Source organism: Mesoplodon densirostris, chromosome 2 (genome assembly GCF_025265405.1).
Source record: "Mesoplodon densirostris isolate mMesDen1 chromosome 2, mMesDen1 primary haplotype, whole genome shotgun sequence".
NCBI classification, from domain to species: domain Eukaryota; kingdom Metazoa; phylum Chordata; class Mammalia; order Artiodactyla; family Ziphiidae; genus Mesoplodon; species Mesoplodon densirostris.
In genome coordinates this window covers 36545349-36570274 of record NC_082662.1, presented here as the reverse complement: position 1 = coordinate 36570274, position 24926 = coordinate 36545349, and the positions used below count along the sequence as shown (strand labels likewise).

The window sequence follows — 24926 nt, the reverse complement described above, 5'->3', positions numbered from 1 at the left end:
AAAGACAAGCCATCCCGTTGTACCCTGCCCAAATTCCAGACCCACAAAATCTGTAAGCATAATAAAACAGTTGTTTTTCACCACTACGTTTTGGGGTAATTTGTTGCAAGGCAATTGTAGTTGGAATGTAGGTCTATCCATTACCACACATTTACTGCACAAAGATCTTTTGCCAAGGTCGGAGATTCCAAATAGAAATATGCCACAGTCCCTACCCTTACAGAGAAACACACTAGCTGGGAAAGCAGATGTGTCAACAAATGTAAACCTACACTGTGACAGGTATTGTGGAAGAGGGAGGTACATGGAAGGTGTGGTGTGTATTGAGGGTGCTGAGAACAACTTGTGTGAGTCAGGGTGGTGGTTCATGGGGACAGTGAGAGGTGAGTCTGGAGGGGAGGAGGGGAGAGAGGCAAGGGTCTTCCATGTTGGGTTAAAGAGTTGAGAATTTATCCCAGGGGCCAGGAGTTGGTAAGCTATAGCACTCGGGCCAAATCTGACCTGCCGCCTGTTCTCATAAAGTTTTTTTTTTTAATACTTAAAAAAAAAAATTTCATTTATTTATTTATTTATTTTCACTGCATTGGGTCTTTGTTGCTGCACGCAGGCTGTTCTCTAGTTGCAGAGAGCAGGGGTTGCTCTTCGTTGTGGTGGGCGGGCTTCTCGTTGTGGTGGCTTCTCTTGTTGTGGAGCACGGGCCCTAGGTGCGCGGGTTTCAGTAGTTGTGGCACGCGGGCTCAGTAGTTGTGGCTCACGGGCTCTAGAGTGCAGGCTCAGTAGTTGTGGCGCACGGGCTTAGTTGCTCCACGGCATGTGGGATCTTCCCGACCCAGGCCTTGAACCCGTGTGCCCTGCATTGGCAGGCAGATTCTTAACCACTGCGCCACTTTTCATAAAGTTTTATTGGAACGTAGCCAAGCCCATTCATTGATGTCTTGTCTATGGCTGATTTTATGCTACTGTGGCAGAACTGAGCAACTGTGGCAGAGACCACACTGCTTGCAAAGATGAAAATATTGGGCTTCCCTGGTGGCGCAGTGGTTGAGAGTCCGCCTGTCGATGCAGGGGACGCGGGTTTGTGCCCTGGTTCGGGAAGATCCCACATGCCGCGGAGCTGCTGGGCCCGTGAGCCATGGCCGCTGAGCCTGCGCATCCGGAGCCTGTGCACCGCAACGGGAGAGGCCACAACAGTGAGGGGCCTGCATACTGCAAAAAAAAAAAAAAAAAAAAAAGATGAAAATATTTACTACCTTGCCCTTTTTAGAAAATAAATTTTTGCTGCCCCTTGCCACAGGCAGTTGGGACGTGTGAAAAAATTTTAAGTGGAAGAGTGACAATAATTACAGAGTGTGGTGGCAGGGAGCCTGGATGGGAAGTGGGAAGGAAGGCCGTTAGACCCGTTAGGAGGCTGGTGTAATTTTCTAGAGGTCTTAACCTCTTTCTTGTCAAAAACCCCCTTTGAGTTGGGGGGAGTGGTAAATTGGGAGATTGGGGTCGACATAGACACACTACTATATATAAAATAGATAACTAATAAGGACCTACTGTATAGCACAGGGAACTCCACTCAATACTCTGTAGTGACCTATATGGGAAAAGAATCTAAAAAAGAGTGGATATATGTATATGTATAACTGATTCACTTTGCTGTACACCTGAAACTAACACAACTTTGTAAATCAACTCTACTCCAATAAAAATTAAATTAGGGGGCTTCCCTGGTGGCGCAGTGGTTGAGAGTCCGCCTGCCAATGCAGGGGACACGGGTTCGTGCCCTGGTCCGGGAAGATCCCACATGCCATGGAGCGGCTGGTCCCGTGAGACATGGCCACTGAGCCTGCGCGTCCGGAGCCTGTGCTCTGCAATGGGAGAGGCCACAACAGTGAGAGGCCCGCGTACCAGGAAAAAAAAATTAAATTAGGGCTTCCCTGGTGGCGCAGTGGTTGAGAATCTGCCTGCTAATGCAGGGGACACGGGTTCGAGCCCTGGTCTGGGAGGATCCCACATGCCGTGGAGCAACTAGGCCCATGAGCCACAACTACTGAGCCTGTGCGTCTGGAGCCTGTGCTCCACAACAAGAGAGGCCGCGATAGTGAGAGGCCCACGCACCGCGATGAAGAGTGGCCCCCGCTTGCCACAACTAGAGAAAGCCCTCGCACAGCAATGAAGACCCAACACAGCAAAAATAAAAATAAATTAATAAACTCCTATCCCCAACATCTTAAAAAAATTTAAATAAAAAAAAAACCTTTGAGAATCTGCAGAGAGCTTTGATTCCTCCCTAAAAAAATGCCCAGATTCAAATGAAAACGCTCACTTGCAGAAATGGTATGTGTGCACTGTCTCATTTCATCCTTATCGGAGCCCCTGAGGGCCTCATCCCCAGGTGGGGAAACAAGGCTTGGATTAGTTGCCTAAGGTCCTGTGGCCAATTGCAGAGGCTGCCCTGGAACCTAGCTCACTAGGCTGAAACCTGCGTTCTCAGCCACCCAGGAGTTGTATCCAACTAAGGCAGCAATGACAGAGGGGCTGCAGAGGAGGGCACGGAGCCTGGATTTGCTCAGGAGGAGGATATGAGATTTTGGATACGGAGGTGGTGTGCCTCACAAAATGTGATGTGTTTGCTTTAGTGTTTTGTGAGAAAGCCATCCAGAAAAATGATACCACTTTCTGGGGTATCCAGTGGTTACAGGGCCAACCACGGGGGAGTTCCTCTCTGACCAGGGGGACCACATGGGCGATGGGGTGAGTGAGCTGCCCCCAGTCCATGGGATGGTCACCCTGGGATGCCTGGCGCAGTGGCGAGCAGGGGCCTGGCAGTCAGCACTCAGGTTGTTACCCCAAGTCTGTCATCTATAAACTGTACGAGTCTGGGCAAGATACTTACCCCTCGGAACCAGTTTCCTGAGCTATTCAACTGGGTTGCCCATGGTCCCTGGGGTTGTTGGGGGAATTGAATGGTATGTGTTTACAGCAGTTAGCCCAGTGCCAAGAACACAGTAGGCCCTTCACCCCCCCATCAAGTTCAATAAATGGGCTCCAGGAAGGCAGGGACCCTGTCTCTTGAGCTTTGTCCTCAATGCCTGGGTCCATCTAGGCTGGAGTTGAGGTGGGACACAGGATGCGCCTTTACCTTATCTTGAATTGTCTCATCTCTTTCCTGGATCTCTCGCTTGAGACCCAGGATGTCCTTCTCCAGGGACTTGATGACTCCTTGCAGCTTCCCCTGCTCTCCCTTCAGAATCTCAGTGTTGTTGGTTCGCTCTTCAATCTCTTTCTGCAGGCTGCTGAACTAGAGGAACAAACAGCAACAACAGAGACCACTAGAGCCTGTGAACTCATCTCCATTCCTCCTGACTGCCTGTAGATTTTAAGAGCTCCCCATCAGAATTTGGGACAGTCAGGAATTTCCCAGGCCAAATGGGACAATTCTGTCCGACGAGATCCAGTCCCATCCCCTTATGTGAAGAAGGGCTGTCTGCCTTAAGAGGCTCCAGAGAGACCAGTTCCCCCAGCAGATCCAGACTTTTCCATGACCACACTGACCTTGAAAGGCTGGGATCCATGCCCCATCAAGGTTGCAGAGATTGGGCCCTAACTGATGAGCTATCTTAGACATGTCCAAGAAGGGAAGATGTGATTGCCCCCTGGATTGACTAGTAGTGTGATTTCGAATAGGAAAGAACATGAGCTTGCTTTGAACTTGGCTTCTCTAAGGCTAAACGTTTCGGGGCAACTGGCAATTTTATAAGGATTTATGAATTGAATGCCTCCTCACTCAGCCATCAGTGACTACAAATATCTCCCCTGCCTTACAACCTAAGCATCCTATACTCCCAATCTTTCTCCCGCCCACAGAGTCTGAACAGGAGCACCCCTGAATCCCTGCACTGAGAGCCTGAGGACACCTCCAGGCGAAGACTTTATCTATCTCACCTCCAAAGACCTCATTTCCACTTTAAATGTTTAGCTCTGAAAACTCTAAATCCCACTTGCCAATAAATGAAAGCCCAGGGTGTCCACCAGTGTCATGGCGAACCTCACTGTCCCTGTAAACAGGAAAGAGGAGGGGGAGCCCCGATGGTTACCCCGTCAGACAATGTGGTAAGGATCTGTCTGCCTGTCTGGGCAGGGGGAACCCTCACACCGGCCACTGCTGCTTTCCTAACCCGCTTGCTGGAGATGAGGACATTCAGGTGGGATCTTGTCAGGTCATCCCGGGGCAGAGCCGCCATCAGCTGGCTCTGTGTCAGTCTGCCCACCCCATGCTTTCTCTGTAGTGAGGCCCTGGTCTGCCCCCAGGCCTCTCGGGAACAGCCCGGTACCTTCTTCTTCATGATGCCCGTTTCTCCTGTGAGCCACAGGTTTAATTCCTTTTCATCCCGAAGCTTCTTCTCATACTTGGTTTTGATATCTTGGATCTCACGGTCTTCATCTTCTTCAATCTGCTTCTTGGTCTCTTCAAACTCACGCAGCTGCTGCCTGACATCTTCCTGCGCCTGGCTCGGAGAGAGGGAGAGTGTGTGCCCAGGGGAGAGGGGACACGTGGCACGCTTGTGCTCAGAGGGCCTGGGATGAGGTGAACATACAAGGCCTATCATGGGGATGGGAGACCGAGTGTGAGTACAGAAGTGGAAACCAAGGCCATGGGTCCCTTGACCCTTCCACCTTCTTTCTGTCCTTCTGTTTGTTCCCCTTTCCCTACCAGATCAGGCCTTGTGCTCTATCACTTCAACCACTGTCCCACCAACACCCCTCGACCCTGTTCCACCTCTGGTCTTCTTCACACTGACACCAGCCCCCTTCTATCTTTCCCTCACTAAACTTGTGATGCTTGTAACTTTATATTTATATTTATTTGTGGAATCACTTGATTGTCTCTCCCATTAGATGTAAGCTCCTTGAGGGTAAAAACCCTCTATCACGCCCAGTCTATCACTGGGAACTGGAGTTCCCAGTGTACAATGCACACTGACACACAGTAGGTACTCAATAAATATCTGAATGAATGAGTGAATCTTTAATTCCACCCTCTCCCTCCTTAATCCAACCAGTCCCGTCCTTTGCACCTCTTGAATCCATCCACTTTATGCCTCTGCCACTGCCCAGGCCCCTGTCATCTCTTGCCTGGACTGTTGTCAGCCTCCTAGCCAGCCTCCTGCCTCTGGTCATGCTTCCCTCCAGTCGGATCTCATTCTCTAGTCGAGGGGAGCTTTCTAAACCACACACCTGGTCATGCCAACCCCCACTTGGAAGCCTTCTCTGGCTCACCCTTGTCCTCATGGTAGAGTCCAGACTCTTGACACGGGTCCACAGGCTCTCAGGAGGCAGTTCTGGGGCATCTCCCTGGCCACAGCCATCACTCCCACCCCAAGCTCTCTCCAGTGTGAACTAACTTCAGTTCCCCCAGTGTGCATGGTCCTCAGCTGCTGAGCCTTGATACCCACTGTCCCTCTGACTCCAGCGTCTTCCCGTGGCTCTCTCCTATTCTTTCTCCGGCTCTTGGTTCAGCTATCATTTCCCGTGTGAACACTGTACATCCCCCATCCCTTTACATTATATTGTAAATGCCTGTTTGACACGGAGGCTCCTTGACGGCAGGGCCACATCTCCACCCACCGCAGTGAACACCCAGCACAGTATCTGGTACATGTCGGTGCTGAATGAGGAAAAGCCTAGAGCCCAGATGCTGGGAAAACGAGCTCTGCCTGGTGGAGTTTGGGGAGTGACTGGGGCAGGGCTCCTCCTTGCTCACTGCTGTCCAGGGGTGGACATTTAGATCACAGTAGAGTCAATGGCTTTCTTCTCACACTGACCCTGGTATTCTCCCAGGCTGCATGTACCACCCCTGGACTGAGTGTTTTGGAGGTTGAGTGAGACAAGGTGGTTTTAAGACTGGGCTCAATGGCCTGAGAAAGGCTTCTCTTTGCCCATGACATCACCAGACCCTTGCTGGACAGAAGCCTGGCCAGGTCGGCTACGACTGCAGCCTAGAGGGGCCCGCAAGCCCCTGCCCTTGGTCTGGGAGATGTTGCTAAAAAGTAGAAGCAGCCCAGCCCGTAGTAAGATGGCACTTGGGAGGAATCTCCCTAGGAAGGTTCTGAGCTGAAATCTTACTGACTCAGAAGAAGAAAAGCCTTGTCATCACTGTGAGAGGTGCTGGGAGGAAGGCTGGCCTCTCTCCCCTCTGGAAGGATCGATCCATTCACCCTAAAAGCATAGCCTAGGAAACCATGATGTTGCTGTGTAAGCCACATGGGTGAAAGGGGCCCGGGGGCCCTGAGAACGCAGAGGAGGGATGCTTAGCCCTGTGGGAGGGGAGGGTTAGGGAAGAATCGTCAAGGAGTTAGCTCTTGTCCTGAGTCCCTGAGGGGGCAAACAAGTGCCTAGATGAAGAGGCATCATCCTGAGCAGGGGCTCAGAGGTTGTGCAGGAAACTCCCAGAGGCTCCACATCACTGGACAAGGGCAGCTGGAAGTGGGGCTGTGGAGGTGGGCAGGGCAGTGAAGGAACATTCCTCACGCCGTGGAACTGGAAGCAGGCCGGGCTCAGGTGGGGGTGGAATCTCTTAGCTCCCCCTCTGCTATCAGAGCTCAGCCTCTGCCAGGTCTGCGGGACCTCCACCCTCTACTTCTCACCACCTATATATCCCCCACTGCCTGGTCACCCTCCCTGTTCATCGAAGACTTCTGGATGCTGACTCACCATCTTCCCTGCCATCACCAGGTGGTTACAGAGGATCCTAGAACGTCTCCTGGTGCTTTGACCCTTATCTTCCTGCACCCACTCTCAGGTCCACCCCCTGGAATGGTGCCACCTCTGAAATCTTAAGATACAGGCCCTGCTCTTTGAGCACGGGTGACTTCTCTGTTGGATCCCAGGTGACTTCTCTGTTGGATCCCAGGTATGCCATCCCAGCTCTCAACCTCATCACGTCCCCTCGCCTGGTCTTGATTCCTCCACTGACACTTGGTGCCTTACTGACTCTCTCTGGCCTGGACCCCGAGGCAGGTCACCAGCCGACCTTTATTTTCACCACTCAGAGAAGCCCCAGCTCTGGCTCAGGGCTGCTCCAGGCCTTCCTCTCTCACACACCTATTTGCTGAGCCCTGCTGTGGAAAAGCCCACAGCCTGGTGGGTGGACGCCGCCAGAATTAGCCTCTCAGACCTCAGCTGGGCCTTCAGCTACAGACCTGCCCGTCCTCTTCTTGGTCATTCCCTTCCTCATTCCCTTCAAAAATCACTCCATACTTTCGTGACTCTCCTGCCCTCTCACTGTCAGCAAAAACGTCTGCCAGAATTTCGTGCCAAAAAGGACACTATCTGGCCTCTCTCATTTTTCCCTTCATCTTGGGAAATGAGATATTTTGGCAACCCAGCTGCTTGAATATTCTATGACTTTGCTCTGCCTGTATGTTCTTAACCTCCTGCATTTCCCAGTCTCCTGATTAATTCCAGCTTCCATGCCTCCTGGATCTCGGTAGCTCCTGCCACCCCTTCCAGACCTTGCAGGCCAGGGTGGGTGCTCTGTGTCTGCATTCCCCACTGTCCCGTCTACACCATGATGAATATCAGCCTGTGTGACCACCTTTCTCACCCACTGAGAACCTGGCCCCATGTTTCACTTCACTTCACCACCCAGCACTCAGACTGGTAAACCAATAAGACACAGTCTGTGTTTGTTGAGTCCATGCAGGAATGATTTCACTGGCTTACAATGTCTTGCAAGACATAAGAAGTTACGAAGGGGTTTCAGGCAACCACCTTTCCCATGGTTCAGGTCCCTGTTCCTCTCCAGTTCTATAGGCTTCTTCTAGAAATCTCTCCCCAGTGCTTAAGGCTCGAAGGTACAGTTAGGAGAGAACAATAGTTATGAACTTAGTCTATCCAAGGAAGTTTAGTTTCAAAAGCTGAGCACCTCCCAGCTCAGGGAGTCCCTTGGCCGCCAGGGAAACAAATATATAAACAGTACAAAACAAGGCCAAACGAAATACACTCGGAAAGGAAGGTGGGGAAGGAAATGGAGGTCAAGCGAGGCTTCCCACAGCTCTTTGGGCTGTTCCCAGGCCAGGTCTGCAGGACGGCACCGTGACAGGGAGGCACAGCTCGGCTTCCTGCGAGTACCTCTTCCAGGAGGGCGGTTTTCTCCTGCAGTTTAGCCTCGTAAAACTCAATCAGCTCCTCCAGGGCCTGGCTCTTGGTCTCATCGTTATCCCGAAGCTGTTTCTCATACTCTTCCTGCATCCTCTGGGACTTGAGCTGCAACTCCTGGTACTTCTCATATTCTAGAAGCAACTTTTGGTTGCTGCAACATTCTGGAGAGAAGCAAGGAAGGTTATTTCAGGAGGGACAGTAGCATCAGCCTCAGGGACACCCAGGGGAGCCTTGGGTGCTTTTCCAGCCTTGGGCCCCCTTCCAGCACCAGCTAGAGCTTCTGCCTCCACAGGCGAGATACAAATGCACACTTGTCTTCCTCACGGGCCCCCCACACCATCGTCTTGTCTGGCAGCCTGATTTCCTCCCTTCACCGTCTAGGCAGAAAGGTTTCCAGGAAAGTGCAGAGGGGTATTTGGGGGTTCAGGGCCAAGAAGAATGCCCTGAGTGTGCAAAACGGGTACTAGTACCCCCATTTTATGGAAGAGTAAACTGAGGCTTGGTGAGCTTAGGTGATTCCCTAGAGCACCCAGCAAGTCCAGGTGAATATGGGACCCAAGGCAGCCTATCAGGCTCCAAACCCACACTTTTCCTATCTCCTACTGGCATGCAGTAGGTGTTTTATTTGTGTTTAGTCAATGAGTAAATGCACAGGAGCAAAAACCACGGTGAGTTCCAGGGGTTAAATGTAGGCTGTTTATAGACTGGGGCTTCTGCTGAATCTGGAGGACTCTCAGACCTTGTTCCCAGTCAACTGCCCTCTGCCCAGTGGCCTCCACTGATGGCCTCACCCAAGTCCTGCAGTTCCCGGCTCTGTTTTTCCAGGAGGTCATCCATGCGTTCACGATGGAGTGCATCCTGCTTTTCTTTTTCTGTTCTTAAAACCTAAGACACAGAGTAAAATGTTCTCATTTCTACACATCTGCTGAAAGCACCACCATGAGAAGCACCAGTTATACAAATGAGAGCCTCCTTCACTCACAAACATTTCCCAAGCCCTTACTTTGCACCAAGCACTGTTCTACAAGCAACATGCAAGCTATCACTTTTATTTGCATTATATTCTGCTCTGAAAGTTCTATACTATCTCTATTTAGATCCTTCTACGAAATGAATCTTGTCAATGATAAGTTCAGTTTTGGACATGCACCAAATGGATTTTTGGGTGGAAAAGGTAAGGATTGATTTGAATTCTCTGTTGTCAGCCCATTGCTCTCAAGGAAATCCTTGGCTATGTTAATGTATCAGCTTCTAAGAAAGTGTTTTCTTTAATGGAGCAGGAAAGCTCCTTGCAGGAAGGGGAGGTATCTAACTTTGTGCTCAGATTACAGAAGGCACCAATGTTTGTTGATTAAATGAATGAAATAATAAAATTAACAACGAGGGTGTTTTTAGACCCATGGAGATAACATAAAAGAACAAATATCACTTGAGCAAAAAACTGGCTGTTCTGGTGAAGGGCCAGGCAGATTTGTACAGAACAGAGAAATCATCCTGGGAGAGTCCTGGACCATCTTTAACTACAGTAAAGCCATTTAGACAATTTTTTAAAATTAATAATTAATTATTTTAGTTTTTGGCTGCGTTGGGTCTTCGTTGCTGCATGCGGGCTTTCTCTAGTTGTGACGAGTGGGGGTTACTCTTTGCGGTGCACGGGCTTCTCATTGTGGTGGCTTCTTTTTGTTGCAGAGCAGGGGCTCTATGCACACAGGTTTCAGTAGCTGTGGCATGCGGGCTCCGTAGCTGTGGCTCACGGGCTCTAGAGTGCGGGCCCAGTAGTTGTGGTGCACAGGCTTAGTTGCTCCGAGGCATGTGGGATCTTCCTGGATCCCAGGGACGGGATCAAACCCGTGTCCCCTGCATTGGCAGGTGGATTCTCAACCACTGCACCACCAGGGAAGCCAATTTAGACTAATTTTTATTTAACCTACTGACAATTCTGAGGTCAATACCCTGCTAGCTCTTCTCTTTCCATACTTTGTTTTCCTTGTTACTTTTCATTTTGCTTTTAAATAAGTTTCTCTTGACCACAACGGTAATATATTCTCATGGTGGAGAATTTGGAAATTACAGAAAAGCATAAAGAACCAAATTTAAACTATCCACAATCCCAACTTCCAGAGATAATCACACTGTTAGCTATTTTCTTAAAAAGAGTTCTATGTGTATTTATTTTACATCATTAATAGCATTCACTATAGAGAGTTCTATATTCTGCTTTTTTTTTCCCACTTAGCACTTTGTTGTAAGCATTTCTGATGTTATCAACTATGCTTTAAAATCGCACACTATCATATGTCTTATTGTTTCAGCGTGTGCCAGTTGTCTTGAGTGAGCAGGAAATTTCTTGTTATTCGCCGTTGTTGGTTCAACAGACCTGGTTTTTCATTTCCAAGGACTCCATTTCCTGGAGGAATTTGTCTGTTAGTTCCTTAACCTTCTCAGAATAGTTCATATCCTTTAGTCGAAGTTGATACTCATTCTCCATTTTTAATTCTTCCACACGAGTCTTCAGCTCCAACGTAACCTGAACCTTTGGGAGAAGGACACAGAATCAACAACAATCACAGTGCAGGTGAATAAGACTATTTAAACCCGTGGCCTTGAGCTCTCTGAGACTTACAGCTCTGCTCAGCCTCCAACGCATGTGTCATCTTTCGGCACAAGACACACAGACCAGACACTAGGAGAAATATGAGCTTCTTCCTCTACCCTCAAAACGCGTAATCAGTGAGCTCCACTGTGCAACAGGCAGTATGCTAATAACTCACATCTCCTTCAACTATGCTTAGATGTCACCTCAGTGAGTTCTACACAGACCACATGATTTAATCCTGCTTCCTTCCCCTTCCCATTCCCGGCACCTCTGACTCCCCCCACCCCCTTACTCTGCTCTACTTTTTTATTATTCCCTTAAATCTCGGCACTTTTAAATGTTACTTATTATTTTATGGTCTTTTGTTTTCATCCCCCACTAGAATTTAATCTCCAAGAAGGCTGAGATCTTTGTTGGTTTTGTATGCTGAGGTACCCCAAGTACCTAGAACAGTGCCGGATACAGAGTAGGCACTCGAAAAATACTTGTTGAATCATGATTCCTGACCCCATGGAACTTACAGTCTACTGAGACAGCCAAAGAGACATAACATTACCAATTGCGGTAAGTGCCCAAAGCCAGGGAGTGTGCACGCAGGCTAGGGTAGAGAAGGACTGAAGGCGGATGCATTGGTTGGGGGGGTCTGCATAGTTCAGGTGGGGGATGGTAAGGGCCTGACCAGAGGTGGGGAGCAAAGCAGAAGGGAAAGATTCCAGAGAAAGAGGTTTTAGGGAACGTGGTGCCTGTTGGGTTGTGGGGTGAAGTGAGAGGACTGTGGATGGAGACCGTCTCCCTGGCCCAGACCATTCCCTGAGGGTTGCATTGGCCTGTCTTGCTTCACTGCTTTATCCTGGGAGCCCAGCACAGGACTGGCACTAAACAAATATGTATCAGATGAATACATGGCCCTGAGGGCCCACCGTGGACGAGTGGGACACATTGTGGTGGGAATGACCTGGTTCTGACAGGTTGCATTGGAGGCACCTGCTCATTGCCCTTCTCCATCCTTCTCCACATTGCTGCTACAGAGCAGTCTCTTCAGACACAAATCTACTGAGTCATCCCCTAACTTAGATCATCAGTGGGGCCTTAGGAAGCATTTCCAAAGTCTAAAACATGGTGTAAAAGGCCCCTCACTATCTCTCTGTTTCACCTCCAATGCTTCTCTCCGGCACCCCCTCTACTCTCCAGCCCCACCAGCTAGGAGCATCCTCCCCAGAGCATCCCCCCTCGTCCATTTGCACACACTCATTCCTCAGGGTGGAAGGCCCTTTGCAACTTGTTCTGGAGGCTCCATTCAAGGCTCACTTCCCCTGGCACCAGCTGGCCTGGGTCAGGGTCCCTTCCCTGTGTTCCCATAGCACAGTTCCTTCATAACACTCATTACACACTTGGTTCCCTTTTAAAATTTTACCTATACCTCTTCCCATGATATAAGCTCCAGGACCATCTATGTCCTTCATTTCTGTAATCCCAGACCTAGCACAATGTCTGGTACATAGCACATCTCTCTGCAAATACTAGTTAGGTGCATGAATAAATGAATGACTGAATGAGTGGGTAAATCACGGTAGTTACATAGAATGTCATAGAATGTAAAGAAAAAGAGAGAGCTGGGAATTCCGGGCAATGTGGCTTTTAAGGCCAGTTGAAGGAAGAGCCAGGAAGGGAGCTGGGGAGGAACAGTCCGAGAGGCACACAGGCAATGATGTGGTGTGGTCTCCTGGAGCCCGAGAGAGAAGGGAATTTCAAGAAGTGAGCAAAACATACACTAGTCACTTCCAGCTTGGCAGTCGTGCTGTCAGGCCTAGCTGGGGGCTGGGGGCTGAGGTCAGGAGTCAGCCCAGACACCTCAGGTTTTTGGTGCAGCCTGGTGTCTCCTACTTGGTGTCTTCCCCTCCCCTCGGGGAAGAAGAGAGGAAATAGAGAAGATGGAAGAGGAGGAGACACATTTGCCTGCCTGTAGGAGGTCAGACTCCTAACTCTCACAGCCTCTCCCTCAGCCTTTCCTCCCACTTCCCTTTCCTGCAGAAAGTTCCAGGGAGCTCTAGGAGGGCTCTCCAACAATCACCAGGGGCCTATCATCCTGCTCTGGGGCCATTGTGGTCCTGTTGGTTTTGCTTGTCTCTGTCCCTCACTTGGAGTTTTTTTTTTTTTTTTTGCGGTACGCAGGCCTCTCACTGTTGTGGCCTCTCCCGTTGCGGAGCACAGGCTCCGGACGTGTAGGCTCAGCGGCCATGGCTCACGGGCCCAGCAGCTCCGCGGCATGTGGGATTCTCCCGGACTGGGGCACGAACCCGCGTCCCCTGCATCGGCAGGTGGGCTCTCAACCACTGAGCCACCAGGGAAGCCCCTCTGTCCCTCACTTGATTGTGAGTTTCCTGATCACAGGGCCCATCCTGTCTTCTCCCACATGCATCCACAGTGACCAGCAAACAGTTGGTACTCAATGAATGCACTTTAAACTCTGGATGAACAGCAGTGAGCTTGCAGCTGTGCACCCTCTGTAAGCCCCGTGAGGTTACCACCCATTCGGTTTCTCCCTTGGGGAGTGCAGCACTCAGAGTGCTCAAAACACATCTTAACGGACTGTTAGCTGCATCAACAGGAGGGAAGGCGCTCTGAGGTCCCGATTAGGAGAGTGGGCTCCAGATGACATCTGGATTGGAACTCTGGGCCTACTCCTAATTAGCTCAGTGACTTTGGACATGTCACCCAACCTCTCCAAAAGCATTTTTTGAAATGTGGGGAAAACAACAGTATCTTCTCCATCGAGATATTGGGAGATTGAAATGAAAAAATACTTATAAAGTAATTAGCACAGTGTCTGCTTCGTGGCTAACCTAAAATAAAGTTGGTGATTGGTTATTATTACTGTTATTGTTTTATTATTGAGAGGAGTGGGTTTCAGGACTATTTTTGTTTGTTTGTTTTTTGCAGTACACGGGCCTCTCACTGTTGTGGCCTCTCCCGTTGTGGAGCACAGGCTCCGGACGTGCAGGCTCAGCGGCCATGGCTCACAGGCCAAGCCGCTCCGCGGCACGTGGGATCTTCCCGGACCGGGGCATGAACCCGTGTCCCCTGCATCGACAGGCAGACTCTCAACCACCGCGCCACCAGGCAAGCCCCAGGACTGTTTTATAAATATCTTTGTTTTTTTTTAAAAGAAGGTTCCAGACACCAGCAGTTATTAAGTTTAACAGATACAACTGGAATATACAAGTTTGTCACTTTAATTTTGTAAATATTTATCGGAAATATTTATGTAAATATTTATTTACGCCTAGCACGAGCTGGAAACTGTTGGTCATACAAGCGAATTATATGTCGTGGTTCCTGCCCTCAAAGAGTAGGAGAGGAAAGATAGGTCACAGGCTAGAAGTAGAGCTCAATGTAAGTCAAGACGATCATGTGGCAGAAGGACAGGTGGGGTGGGGAGGACACAGAATGCAGCGGCGGTGGCGTGGGCGAGCATGTACAGGGAGCTGTGGGGGTCTGTGCTGGGCACAGGGGAAGCTGGGCTAGAAAAGGGCTCTATGCCAGTCCCAGGACTTTGGATGCAGCCTGGTACGGAATTTCCATGTCCCTCTTCACTAGATCCAATTCTTACCTTCTCTTCCATGTCCGTCTTGGTAACCAGCACCTCTTCAGCAAAGCCCACCTCCCTCTCTCGCTTGATTCCCCGACCATCCTTATCAAAGACCTTCCAGGTGAACAGGCAGCCATCCTCGGCAACGCTCAGCAGGAACTGGTCATCAAAGGTGAGTGACATCTGAGGAGACGGAGCATGGACAGGAGGCTTTCGCAGGCCGTGGAGAGCAGGACTGAGCCAACTGTTGTGCAAGCCCTCCCTCCGTGCCAGCCTGGGTACAGCCTCCTGGGGAGGAAGACTCTATCTTAGAAAAGAAATGAGACAAGAACCCTCACGGACTTCTGGGAATGAATAAAAGAATAAGACTATGTATATGTTCTCTGTGGATTTGGAATCTTTAGAGTCAATTATTATGCCCACTATATAAGAACCCTCAAAACTCAGCAGTAAAAAAACCCGATAATCCTACTAGAAAGTGGGCAAAAGACACAAAGACATTTCACTGGAGAAGTTATACAAATGGCAAATAAGCACATGAAAAGATGTTCAACATTCTTAGCCATTAGGGAAATATGAATTAAGACTATGATGAGATGTCACTATACACCTATTAGAACAGCTAAAATAAAAAATAGTGATAATACCAAATGCTGGCAACGATGCAGAGAAACTGGATCTCTCATGCATTGCTGGTAGGAATGGAAAACAGCTTGGTAGTTTCTTAAAAAACTAAATAAACACACTTGTAATATATGATCCAGCAATAGTATTCCTGGGCATTCACCCCAGAGAAATGAAAACATGTCAACATAAAAGCCAGTACGTAACTGTTCATAGCAGTTTTATTTGTAATAGCCCAAAACTGGGGGAAAAAAATCAAATATCCCACAAGAGGTAGATGGTTAAACAAATCACGGTACATCCTTACCATGGAATTTTACTCAGCAAAAATATAATAAAGTATTGATACATGAAATAACTTGCACGGAGCTCAAGGGTATTATGCTGAGCGAAAAAAGCTCCTCTCAAATGGTCACATACTGTATGATTATTTATTAATTCTCAAGATGTTAAAATTATAGAAATGGAAAGCAAATTAGTGGTTGCTGAGGACTAGGTATGGTGTTGGGTGACCATGAAGGGTAGCATGAGGGAGCTGCTGTGGTGCAGGAATGGTTCTGTGTCTTGTGTGCAGTGGTGGTTACACACATTTATGCATCTATGTGAAAAAATGATACAGAACCCCACACATAATGTACCAGTGTCAGTTTTCTGGTTTGACCTTGTACAGTAGTTACATTAGATGTAACTATTGGGGGAAACTGGGTGAAGGGCACACAGGACCTTGACGTTATCTTTCAGATTTCCTACGAATCTATAATTACTTCAAAATAAAAAGTGAAAAGTAAAGAATCAACTATGGAAACTATCCTCTCACAATCACCAGTATGTGTCAAGAACCTTAAAAATGGCAATGCTCTTTCCCTCAGGATTCGCTCTCTGCCTAGGCATTTAGCCTTAGAAAAAATAATCAGAGATGCTCAGAGAAATCTATAGGCTAGGATATTCATGAGTTCATGATAATTTAAATGCCCAGTTGTAAGAGAAGAGTTAAGTAAGTTATGTTCCATCATTGTGATAGGATATTTAATAGCTACTAAAATCATGCTTTTGAGGAATATTTAATCATACAAAAAATGCTTACAAGAGCATAAATTTAAAAAAAGCAGCATACATACAGTATGGTCTTAATTTATTTAAAGCATATGCACAAAAAAGTAGAAGAAAATGCATCACTATACTAATGATAATGCTATTATGAGGATTTTTATTCCTAAAATAAACATGTATTGCTTTTATAATCAGAAAAGTAAACATCTTATCCACAAAACTTAGTAGCTCTGAAGCAAAAGGGGGGAATATGTGATAGTAATTTACTTTGGACCCAAGACTCAGGCTCGGTATAGAAATGTTCCAGTTTATAATGAAAAAGCCTTTCCTAGTAAAGATGGTGTCTGCAGGCAAGCCAGTATAGAGTTTGGGACATAATTAAAAGCCTCAGGTGTTGGTATTGTTCAGTTGGGGATAAGAGAGGCGAGGAGGGAGAGAGAGCACATTTTCCCAGTGCCTGTTCTTCAGGAGCCCATGTATACGTAGACACTGCTTTTTTACAAGGGGGAATGGAAGGCCAATTTACAAATGTGTGCTCATGCTATGACGCCCAGGGACGGGCTGGGGCTCATCTTCTGGGCCATGACTCCTTTTAGTCCAGAGTGACTCTCTGGAGGGCGAGGAGAGCTGTGAGCCTTTAGTAGCCAACACTCAGCAGCTGGGACATGAGGGCACTGGCTGTGGTCAGGGGGCCTACAACATCTGTTGAATGGCCCATAATTATGTGAAATATTATGATGAACAATCTTGTACCTCCATCTTTAGGTGCATCTCTGATTACCTCCTAGAACAAATTCCTGGGAGTAGTTTAAACGAAGAGTATTAAGAGCCCATAAATGTTTATTGAACATTTGGCTGGATGAATAAATAAAGGGAGAGAAAAGATGCTGGGAGACTGAAGGGATGAAGGTGGTATGTGGAGGGCAGGACCAAGTGGATCTATTGAGAGCTGGATCTGGGACTGGGCCCTAGGGGAGACGGTTGCCCTCACCTTGGTGATAGGACCGCAATGGGCCTGGTACTCGTTGAATTCTTTCTGCAGAGGCAGCGGGTACTTCATCGCACGAATGGTTCCCACCGAGGTGCCCACAAACATCATGCTCCCGGAATGGGAGATGACGATGGCCGTGTAGGTGACGTCAAATGCTGACATCTCTCGAAGGACCTGGAACACAGACAGCTCTGTTCAGGGTGAGGGGCTGAGCCGTGTACCCACTGTCCCCATGTCATTCTCCTCCTTGCTTCTAATAGCAACATTAGGGCAAATTCTGGATTTAAAAGTGTGTCTTTTCCATTTGTTTTAGCATCTGGCATACCATCCAGCACATAAGGGGCACAAACTAAATATCTCTTGGCTGCTTGACCGATGAGTAAGCAGCTCTAGGAGTTAGGAATAATACTAAAAAAGGGAAACCTTCATAAAGCATGTGCCAAGCAGTGTCCTATGGCTTTTACAGGTTGTAACTCATCCAATCCTCACAAAACCCCTTTAAAGATGGTGAAACAGTCACAGAGATACTAGGTAAGTTGCCTCAACTCAACCACCTCCTAGGTAGCAGCCAGGTTCCCAAGACTATGCTCTTGACTGCTATTCTAACTATGTATCTCAAACTAAGAATGGGATGTGGATCATAAATTTATTTAGCAAACATTTATTAATGTCCATTATATAACCAAAAGACTATTCTATCAGGGAATTCATTCATTACTTTGTTCTTTAATTCACTCATCAACCCACCCACCCATCTAGCCACCAAATATTTACTGAATGTGTGCCGTGGGCCATGCATTGTGCTAGCTAGTAGGGATACCAAGAGGTGTGAACCATGGCCCTGCCCTAAAGGAGCTTTGTTCTGGTGCAGCACTGTGGAAGCCACCACAAAGTCAGGACCAAGCTGCTTGGGGGCACACTGGAGAGACACCCTACTCTCAGCTGGGCTTGTGGAGAAGGACACAGCCACACTTCCATTTGCAGGAAGTGTCTTTGCTGAGCTCTTCTCTCCTCCCTCTACTATTTGGAGCTAACGTGCTAATTCTAAAATTTCATAGTAGTTTGGGGATTTCCAAACAAATATGGTAGCAAGCTTAGGTGATAGCAATAACTAGAGTTCTGTTTTTACCCCACGAAAGCATGTGCAGATCAAGGGTTAGAGCACAGTTTAGAGATGCTGCTGACCTCCATCCCTGGAGGGTAGGAGAGAAGTTACAGACAGCAAGCAAAGTAGAAATGGAAAAGGGCCCCACAATTTAACCCAGTCAGTTGGACGCTGGTCAGGAAATTCCAGGAGTAACAATTACTGAGCTGACCCTATAGGAATGAGGAGCCAGGTGTTATCCCATGAAGAAGGGACGCTGTTCTCACAGGCCCCCTTTCCATCCCTTTCTGCTGTAAACAGAGGAGGCTGTCTTCTGCAAATCAGAGCAGCAGCCCAGAGGAGGGACAGGGGAAGACTTACTGAAGAATCTGCTATCTCCTTGAGGGTCTGGTCTGATCCAACAGCAAAGATGATTTTGCCATCAGGGGAGATGGTAACACAGTTGTAGCTGCAGGACTTGAGCACACATTCTGTCTCTCTCTTTCCTGTGGACAGATTCCATTCATATACAGCACCATCTGTGCCACAAGAAATCAGTTTGCTGTCATCTGTATTCCATGCAACTGAACGAATCTATGGGGGATGAAGACATACCCAGTTAGGAGTGTACACACACACATACACACACACACACACACACACACGTCTCTCATGGAAAGGAGGATAACTTCTTACGTGTTCCACTAGACTGAGGCCGAATGTCCTTTCCTGGTACATGCCCTTCAGTAAACACTAATCATAGCTTTGTGGGAAAGTTAACATTCTATTTTCTCAGATGCTTGCAAAATACTGAAGATGAAACATTCCCATTTCCATTTCACTTTATGAGTGTAAAGACAGAATCATAATAGCTCCTCTAATGCTACAATCCATCATTGCTATGTTTTACAAAAACTTTTTATTTTGAAATAATTATCTATTCACAGGGAGTTGCACAAATTGCACAGAAAGAGGGTTTTTTCAGATGGCAGAGTAAGTATCTCAGCTGACCTACCCCCCACACAATAAGGTAACTGATAAAAACAATAAAAACTGTTATTTAAAGTCTTTGGAAATTGTCCTAAGGGCATGCAGCAAATGTAGAGACATTCGTTCAGGAAAATCTACTCAATCTCAGTAGGAACAGAGACTGTGGCATATGAGCCATAATCGGCTCCTTTACCCTCTTCAGCTTCAAACACTTTATTCCTGTGTACTCTGGGCAGGTGTGGCCAAAAGATGGGGCTCCCTTTCTCCCTGGATCTCAGTCTTTGGCTATGGTTTCACCCTGGGAAACCTGCTGGTGTTTCTTATCCCCACCTAGAAGCTCTATTCCAGGCAGGCGTGGCCAAGAAGACCTCATTTCCTTTCCCCCGGCCAATCCCCACCTGTTGGTGTAAGCTCTACTCCAAGTGCAGAAGCACGAGAATACCGGTGCCCCGACTGTCCCGCCCCAGCTAACTCATAGGGTGAGGGTTCCTCACCATGAGGGGGGAGCTAAAGAGATGAGGGATTCCACCCCTTTTCTACCTGCACGTGCCACTCATGGAGTAGGGATGTCACTCTTGGAAAAGAAGGTCCCTACCCCCGGCTCTGGTGCAGTGGAGCAGGGGTTCTTCCCAGAGGGAAGTCAGCCATAAGACAAAGAGCCCTACAGCTCTGCCTGAGGAGACTGACTTATTTGGAACAGAGCATGGAGAATTCCATCCACGGGCATCATCTAAATCAATGGAGATCTAGGTGGAGGGCAATTAAGAGAAGGCTGGTAACTCCTTGATATAAGCAAGATGGCAGAACAACAGAATTGTAATAGAGAGGACAAGGGAAAGAGACAGTCAAGAGAGCCCTTCTGGGATCATAGACAGCTCTGGGGATTGGGAAGGCTGTATGTACGTGCAAGGCTGCACCCACTCAAGAGCAATCAGAGCAGGATATGGGGAACACTTGAAAGCATCTCCTAAGCTGCACAATGACTCATTAACACAGGGCGGAAGCATCACAGGCACAAGGGGTTTAAACACATCTGACCAGACACTAACTGAATACTAAGCTCCTGACCCAGGGGCATTTCCCAGGAAGTCAGGCTTAGAAATAAAACCATGCTTATGTCTGGCAGCCTGGAAGGCTGTGTGCATGGCTAAGGCTGCACCCTCTCAGGTACAATCAGAGAGGGAACCTCCAAACTGCTAGTCTCTGGCTAAACATGGAGCAAAAGCATAAACTCCATGAACTGTGACAGCAGCCTCTAAGCCAAACACAAATCCAACAGTAAAGGGTGAAAATCTAACCGGCTGAGGGGCCTTAAGCACCATCTATGACTAATGAGTGGCTTAGGTCAACCCAGGGGCAAGCCCTAGGTAGCCAGGCTAAAAGATCAAAATAGAAAAACATCTGAGCAGAGACATCCGAGGCTGCCCACTGTAGGAGAAAAAAAAGATTTCTCAGAATTAGTTCAGCCAAGTTACTAAACAAAACAACCAAATAAAAACTTTCTAGCCTTTTCCCCTTTTCGTATTTGTAACTCCGTTCTCCAATAGAGAGAGACTGGCTCCCATGAACTCCGATACGTTAATGGATTTCCTCAATCTCCTTATAAGTAACAAACCTGCCGACCCACTGGTTACCTCTTTGGGTGTTCCCGTGACTACAGTCCTGTCAGCCACTTCTCAGTCCTAGCTCTACCTCTTAAATTGCATTTTCTAATAGTTTTCCTCTATCATGTAAAAATGCACTTAAATATAGTTATCTTATCTCCAACAATATTCTTAGATTCACTCATTTTAATAGTTTATCTGCAAATTCTCTGAATTTTCAACATACCCGATTATGTCTGTGGTGATAGTTTTATTTCGTCCCCTCCAACCTTCATGCCTTTTATTTTGCTATGGCCTGAATGTCTGTGTCTCTCGCTACCTCCTCACCCCAAAATTCATATTTTGAAATCCTGACCCTCAAAGATGATGGTATTAGGAGCTGGGGCCTTCGGGAGGTGATTAGGTCCTGAGTGCTTCCCTCATGAGCCCTTATAAAAGAGGCTCCAGAGAGCTAGCTCACCCCTTCCACCATGTGAGGATACAAGAAGTCTGCAGCCAGGAAAGAGGGCCCTCTCCTGACCATGCTGGCACCTTGATCTTGGACTTCCCACACTCCAAACTGTGAGGAAAAATTTCTGTTGTTTGTAAGCTATCCAGTCTGTGCTGTTTTGTTATGGCAGCCCCATGGACTAATGCATAGTTCATTTCCTTGCCTTATTGCACTGGATAGGACTCAGTACAAGGCTAACAGAAGGCATCATGTTTTGTCCTCTATCTCAGAGGGAGTGTTTTCATAATTTCATAATCAAGCGTGCTGTTTGTTGTAGGTTTTCTGTGTCTTTTTTTCTCTCCAGGCTAGACTTTTTTTTTTTTTACTATTTATTTATTTACTTGGTTGCACTGGGTCTTAGTTGTGGCAGGCGGGCTCCTTAGTTGCAGCACGTGGGCTCTTTGGTTGCAGCAGGCAGGCTCCTTAGTTGTGGCTTGCCGGCTACTTAGCTGTGGCATGTGAACTCTTAGTTGTAGCATGCATGTGGGATCTAGTTCCCTGAACAGGGATCGAACCCCGGCCCCCTGCATTGGAAGCGCAGAGTATTACCCACTGTGCCACAAGGGAAGTCCCTGTAAATGTCTTATATAAGATTTTTAGGGACTTCCCTGGTGGTCCAGTGGTTGAGAATCCGCCTTTCAATGCGGGGGACATGGCTCGAGCCCTGGTCAGGGAACTAATATCCCACATGCCTCAGGGCAAAAAGCCTGCGCTCTCTAGAGCCCGCGTGCCACAACTAGAGAGCCCGTGTGCCACTACTGAGCCCGTGAACTGTGGAGCCCACATGCCACCACAAAGAGCCCGCAGGCTGCAACGAAGATCCTGCGTGCCACAGCTAAAGACCCGGTGCAGTCAAATAAAATATTTTTTTAAAGTACCTAAAATTTTTTTATAATAAAATAAGTTCTCCATTATTTTTAGTTTGTTTTTTAAAATCATGAATGCATGTTAATGGTATAGATTTTTATTATATCTGGATTTATAGAGATAAGCATATGCTTTTTTATCCTTACTATGTTAATGTGGTATTCACTAATTGATTTCAAAATCTAAAATAACCTTGCGTTCCTGGAATAAATCAACATGGTCATGCTGTATTATCCTTTTAATATATTGCTTGATTGGTTTGATAATAATTTATGTAGGACTTTTTATGTTCATACAAAAGACTGGCTTATCATTTTCCTTTCTTGTGATGTCTTTGACAGGTATCACAATTATGCTGACCTCCTAGAACAAAGTTGGAAGTATTTGTTCTTTTTTTTTTTTTTTTAATTCTCTAGAAGAGTTTTTTCAAGATTAGTGTCATGTTTTTCTTAAAATTTGATATACTTCTCCAGTGATAGTTTTCTTTGTCAGAAGGTTTTAAATTACAGATTCAATTTTTCTAGGAATTTGTCAGTTTGTCTATGTATTCACATTTATTTGCATAAGTTGTTCATAATATCTCTTATGATCTTTTTTAATGTCTATAGGACCTGTACTGATATCCCCTTTTCATTCCTCACATTGGTTACTTATATCTTCTCTCTATCTTTTTTTCCCCTTAATCAGCTGTGCTAAAGGTTTGTGCATTTTGTGTTTTCAAAAAATCAAGTTTTGTCATATACCACAATGTTCATTGCAGCTCTATTTACAATAGTCAGGACATGGAAGCAACCTAAGTGTCCATCGACAGATGAATGGATAAAGAAGATGTGGCACATATATACTATGGAATATTACTCAGCCATAAAAAGAAACGAAACTGAGCTATTTGTAGTGAGGTAGATGGACCTAGAGTCTGTCATACAGAGTGAAGTAAGTCAGAAAGAGAAAAACAAATACCGTATGCTAACACATATATATGGAATCTAAAAAAAAAGGTTCTGAAGAACATAGGGGCAGTACAGGAATAAAGACTCAGACATAGGGAATGGACTTGAGGACATGGGGAGGGGGAAGGGTAAGCTGGGAAGAAGTGAGAGTGGCATGGACATATATATACTACCAAGTGTAAAACAGATAGCTAGTGGGAAGCAGCCGTATAGCACAGGGAGATCAGCTCAGTGCTCTCTGACCACCTAGAGGGGTGGGATAGGGAGGGTGGGAGGGGAGACGCAAGAGGGAGGGGATATGGGGATGTATGTATATGTATAGCTGATTCACTTTGTTATACAGCAGAAACTAACACACCACTGTAAAGCAATTATACTCCAATAAACATGTTAAAAAGATAAAAATTTTTTAAAAATCAAGTTTTGGCTTTGATGATCTTCTATTGTATGAATGTTCTCTGTTTCATTAACTCCTGCTCTTATCCTGATGATGTCCTTTCTTTTGTTTTCTTTGAATTAATTTGCTGTTCTATTTCTAATTTATTGAGCTGGATGGTTATATCACTGACTTTCATCTTTTTCACTTTTCCAATACATGTATTTAATGTTATAAATTTCCCTGTATGCATGGCTTTAGCTGCATGCTCCATCTATATTTTCTTTTGTTTTTTCTTGCAGTATTACACATGTAAGCCTAACATATATCCCTGGTTGGAGACAAGTGTTATAAATTCTTGTAAAGTGATGAAACATGGCTGCTCTCCTGGGTTGGTGAGGTAGGGCCTCCTATGGGGGTGTGCATGGTCCTGGAAAGAGCATCACATTCACCTGGTGTGCTTTCCTCTGCATCTCCACAGTCACACTGTTGGAGCTGAGGAAACACAGCAACTCTTAGTACTGCTTGTGCTTAACAGCACTTTTGCTTATGACCTGTTAATTGCTAAACTCAGTGGTCACTTTTTAGTATTCACATCCCACTCTCTGACATTTAATACCACTGACTACTTTATCCCTTTGGAAACCAGTTCCCTGGCTTCTTTGATACAATTCCTCGATTCCAGGTTCTCTTTGTACTTCATCTGCAGTCTCTCTCTTCTTTACCAGTCCCTTAAATGTTGGTCACTCATCTCCTGCCCAAGATCTCAGATTCCGCATGAGCCCCTGGTGATCTAATCTATGCCTCTGACTTCTACTGACTACCACCTAATCCCCTGAATTGGAATTTTTAGCCTTGACTTCTTTCTGACCTCTGCACTCATATATCACACTCCAGGACACATCAAGCATAACGTGTCCAAAATGGAGCTTAATATCTTTTTTCTCTCTGTCCCTACTACTAAAGCCATGGTTTAGTTCCTAGCTCCTCTTTCACCCTCATTTCCTAGCTGATCTCCTTCACTCCAACTTCCCTCCCCTCTAATCCATCCTCAATACTGTTTGGAAAATTATCTTTCTGATACCATTACTTCCTTTCTTAAATCCTTCCAATTGTTTCTCATCACCTACAGACTAATGTTCAATTCCTTGGCATGGCATACACACTCCATGGTGCAGCAAACTTCTCCAGCTCCTCCTTCTATCACTCCTTAAATGTGCCCTATAAACCACAAACCACCATCTTATTCTATACTCCCATTCCTTCATCTACAACACACCCTGCTGCTTAGAATGCTTTTCTTTTCCCATTGCTTGTTCTCTCCAAATTCATCTGCTGACTTCTTACCCTTTCAATCTTTAGTCTCTCCCTTTTCTGCATGCTTCATATCTACTTTATCTTCAGGAACTACTGGTTTTACTTCCTAAATATCTTTTGAATCCATCCACTTCTTCCTATTGGTACCACCTCTGCATGCTCCATATCTACTTTATCTTCAGGAACTACTGGTTTTACTTCCTAAATATCTTTTGAATCCATCCACTTCTTCCTATTGGTACCA

At 46.6% G+C, this 24926-nt stretch overlaps 1 protein-coding gene across 1 annotated transcript in view; it reads right to left on the bottom strand.

The window, feature by feature from the left end:
* Window positions 1-24926, bottom strand: part of CFAP57 (cilia and flagella associated protein 57) — a 75475-nt gene that overhangs the window by 23762 nt on the left and 26787 nt on the right. Inside the window, exons 9-16 of the mRNA XM_060082894.1 lie at window positions 18470-18682; window positions 17005-17178; window positions 14361-14522; window positions 10532-10687; window positions 8946-9039; window positions 8125-8315; window positions 4326-4499; window positions 3134-3292 (exon numbers count right to left, since the gene is read on the bottom strand). Of these exons, the coding sequence (XP_059938877.1) occupies window positions 3134-3292; window positions 4326-4499; window positions 8125-8315; window positions 8946-9039; window positions 10532-10687; window positions 14361-14522; window positions 17005-17178; window positions 18470-18682 (1323 nt within the window). The remainder of the gene's footprint in view (window positions 1-3133; window positions 3293-4325; window positions 4500-8124; window positions 8316-8945; window positions 9040-10531; window positions 10688-14360; window positions 14523-17004; window positions 17179-18469; window positions 18683-24926) is intronic.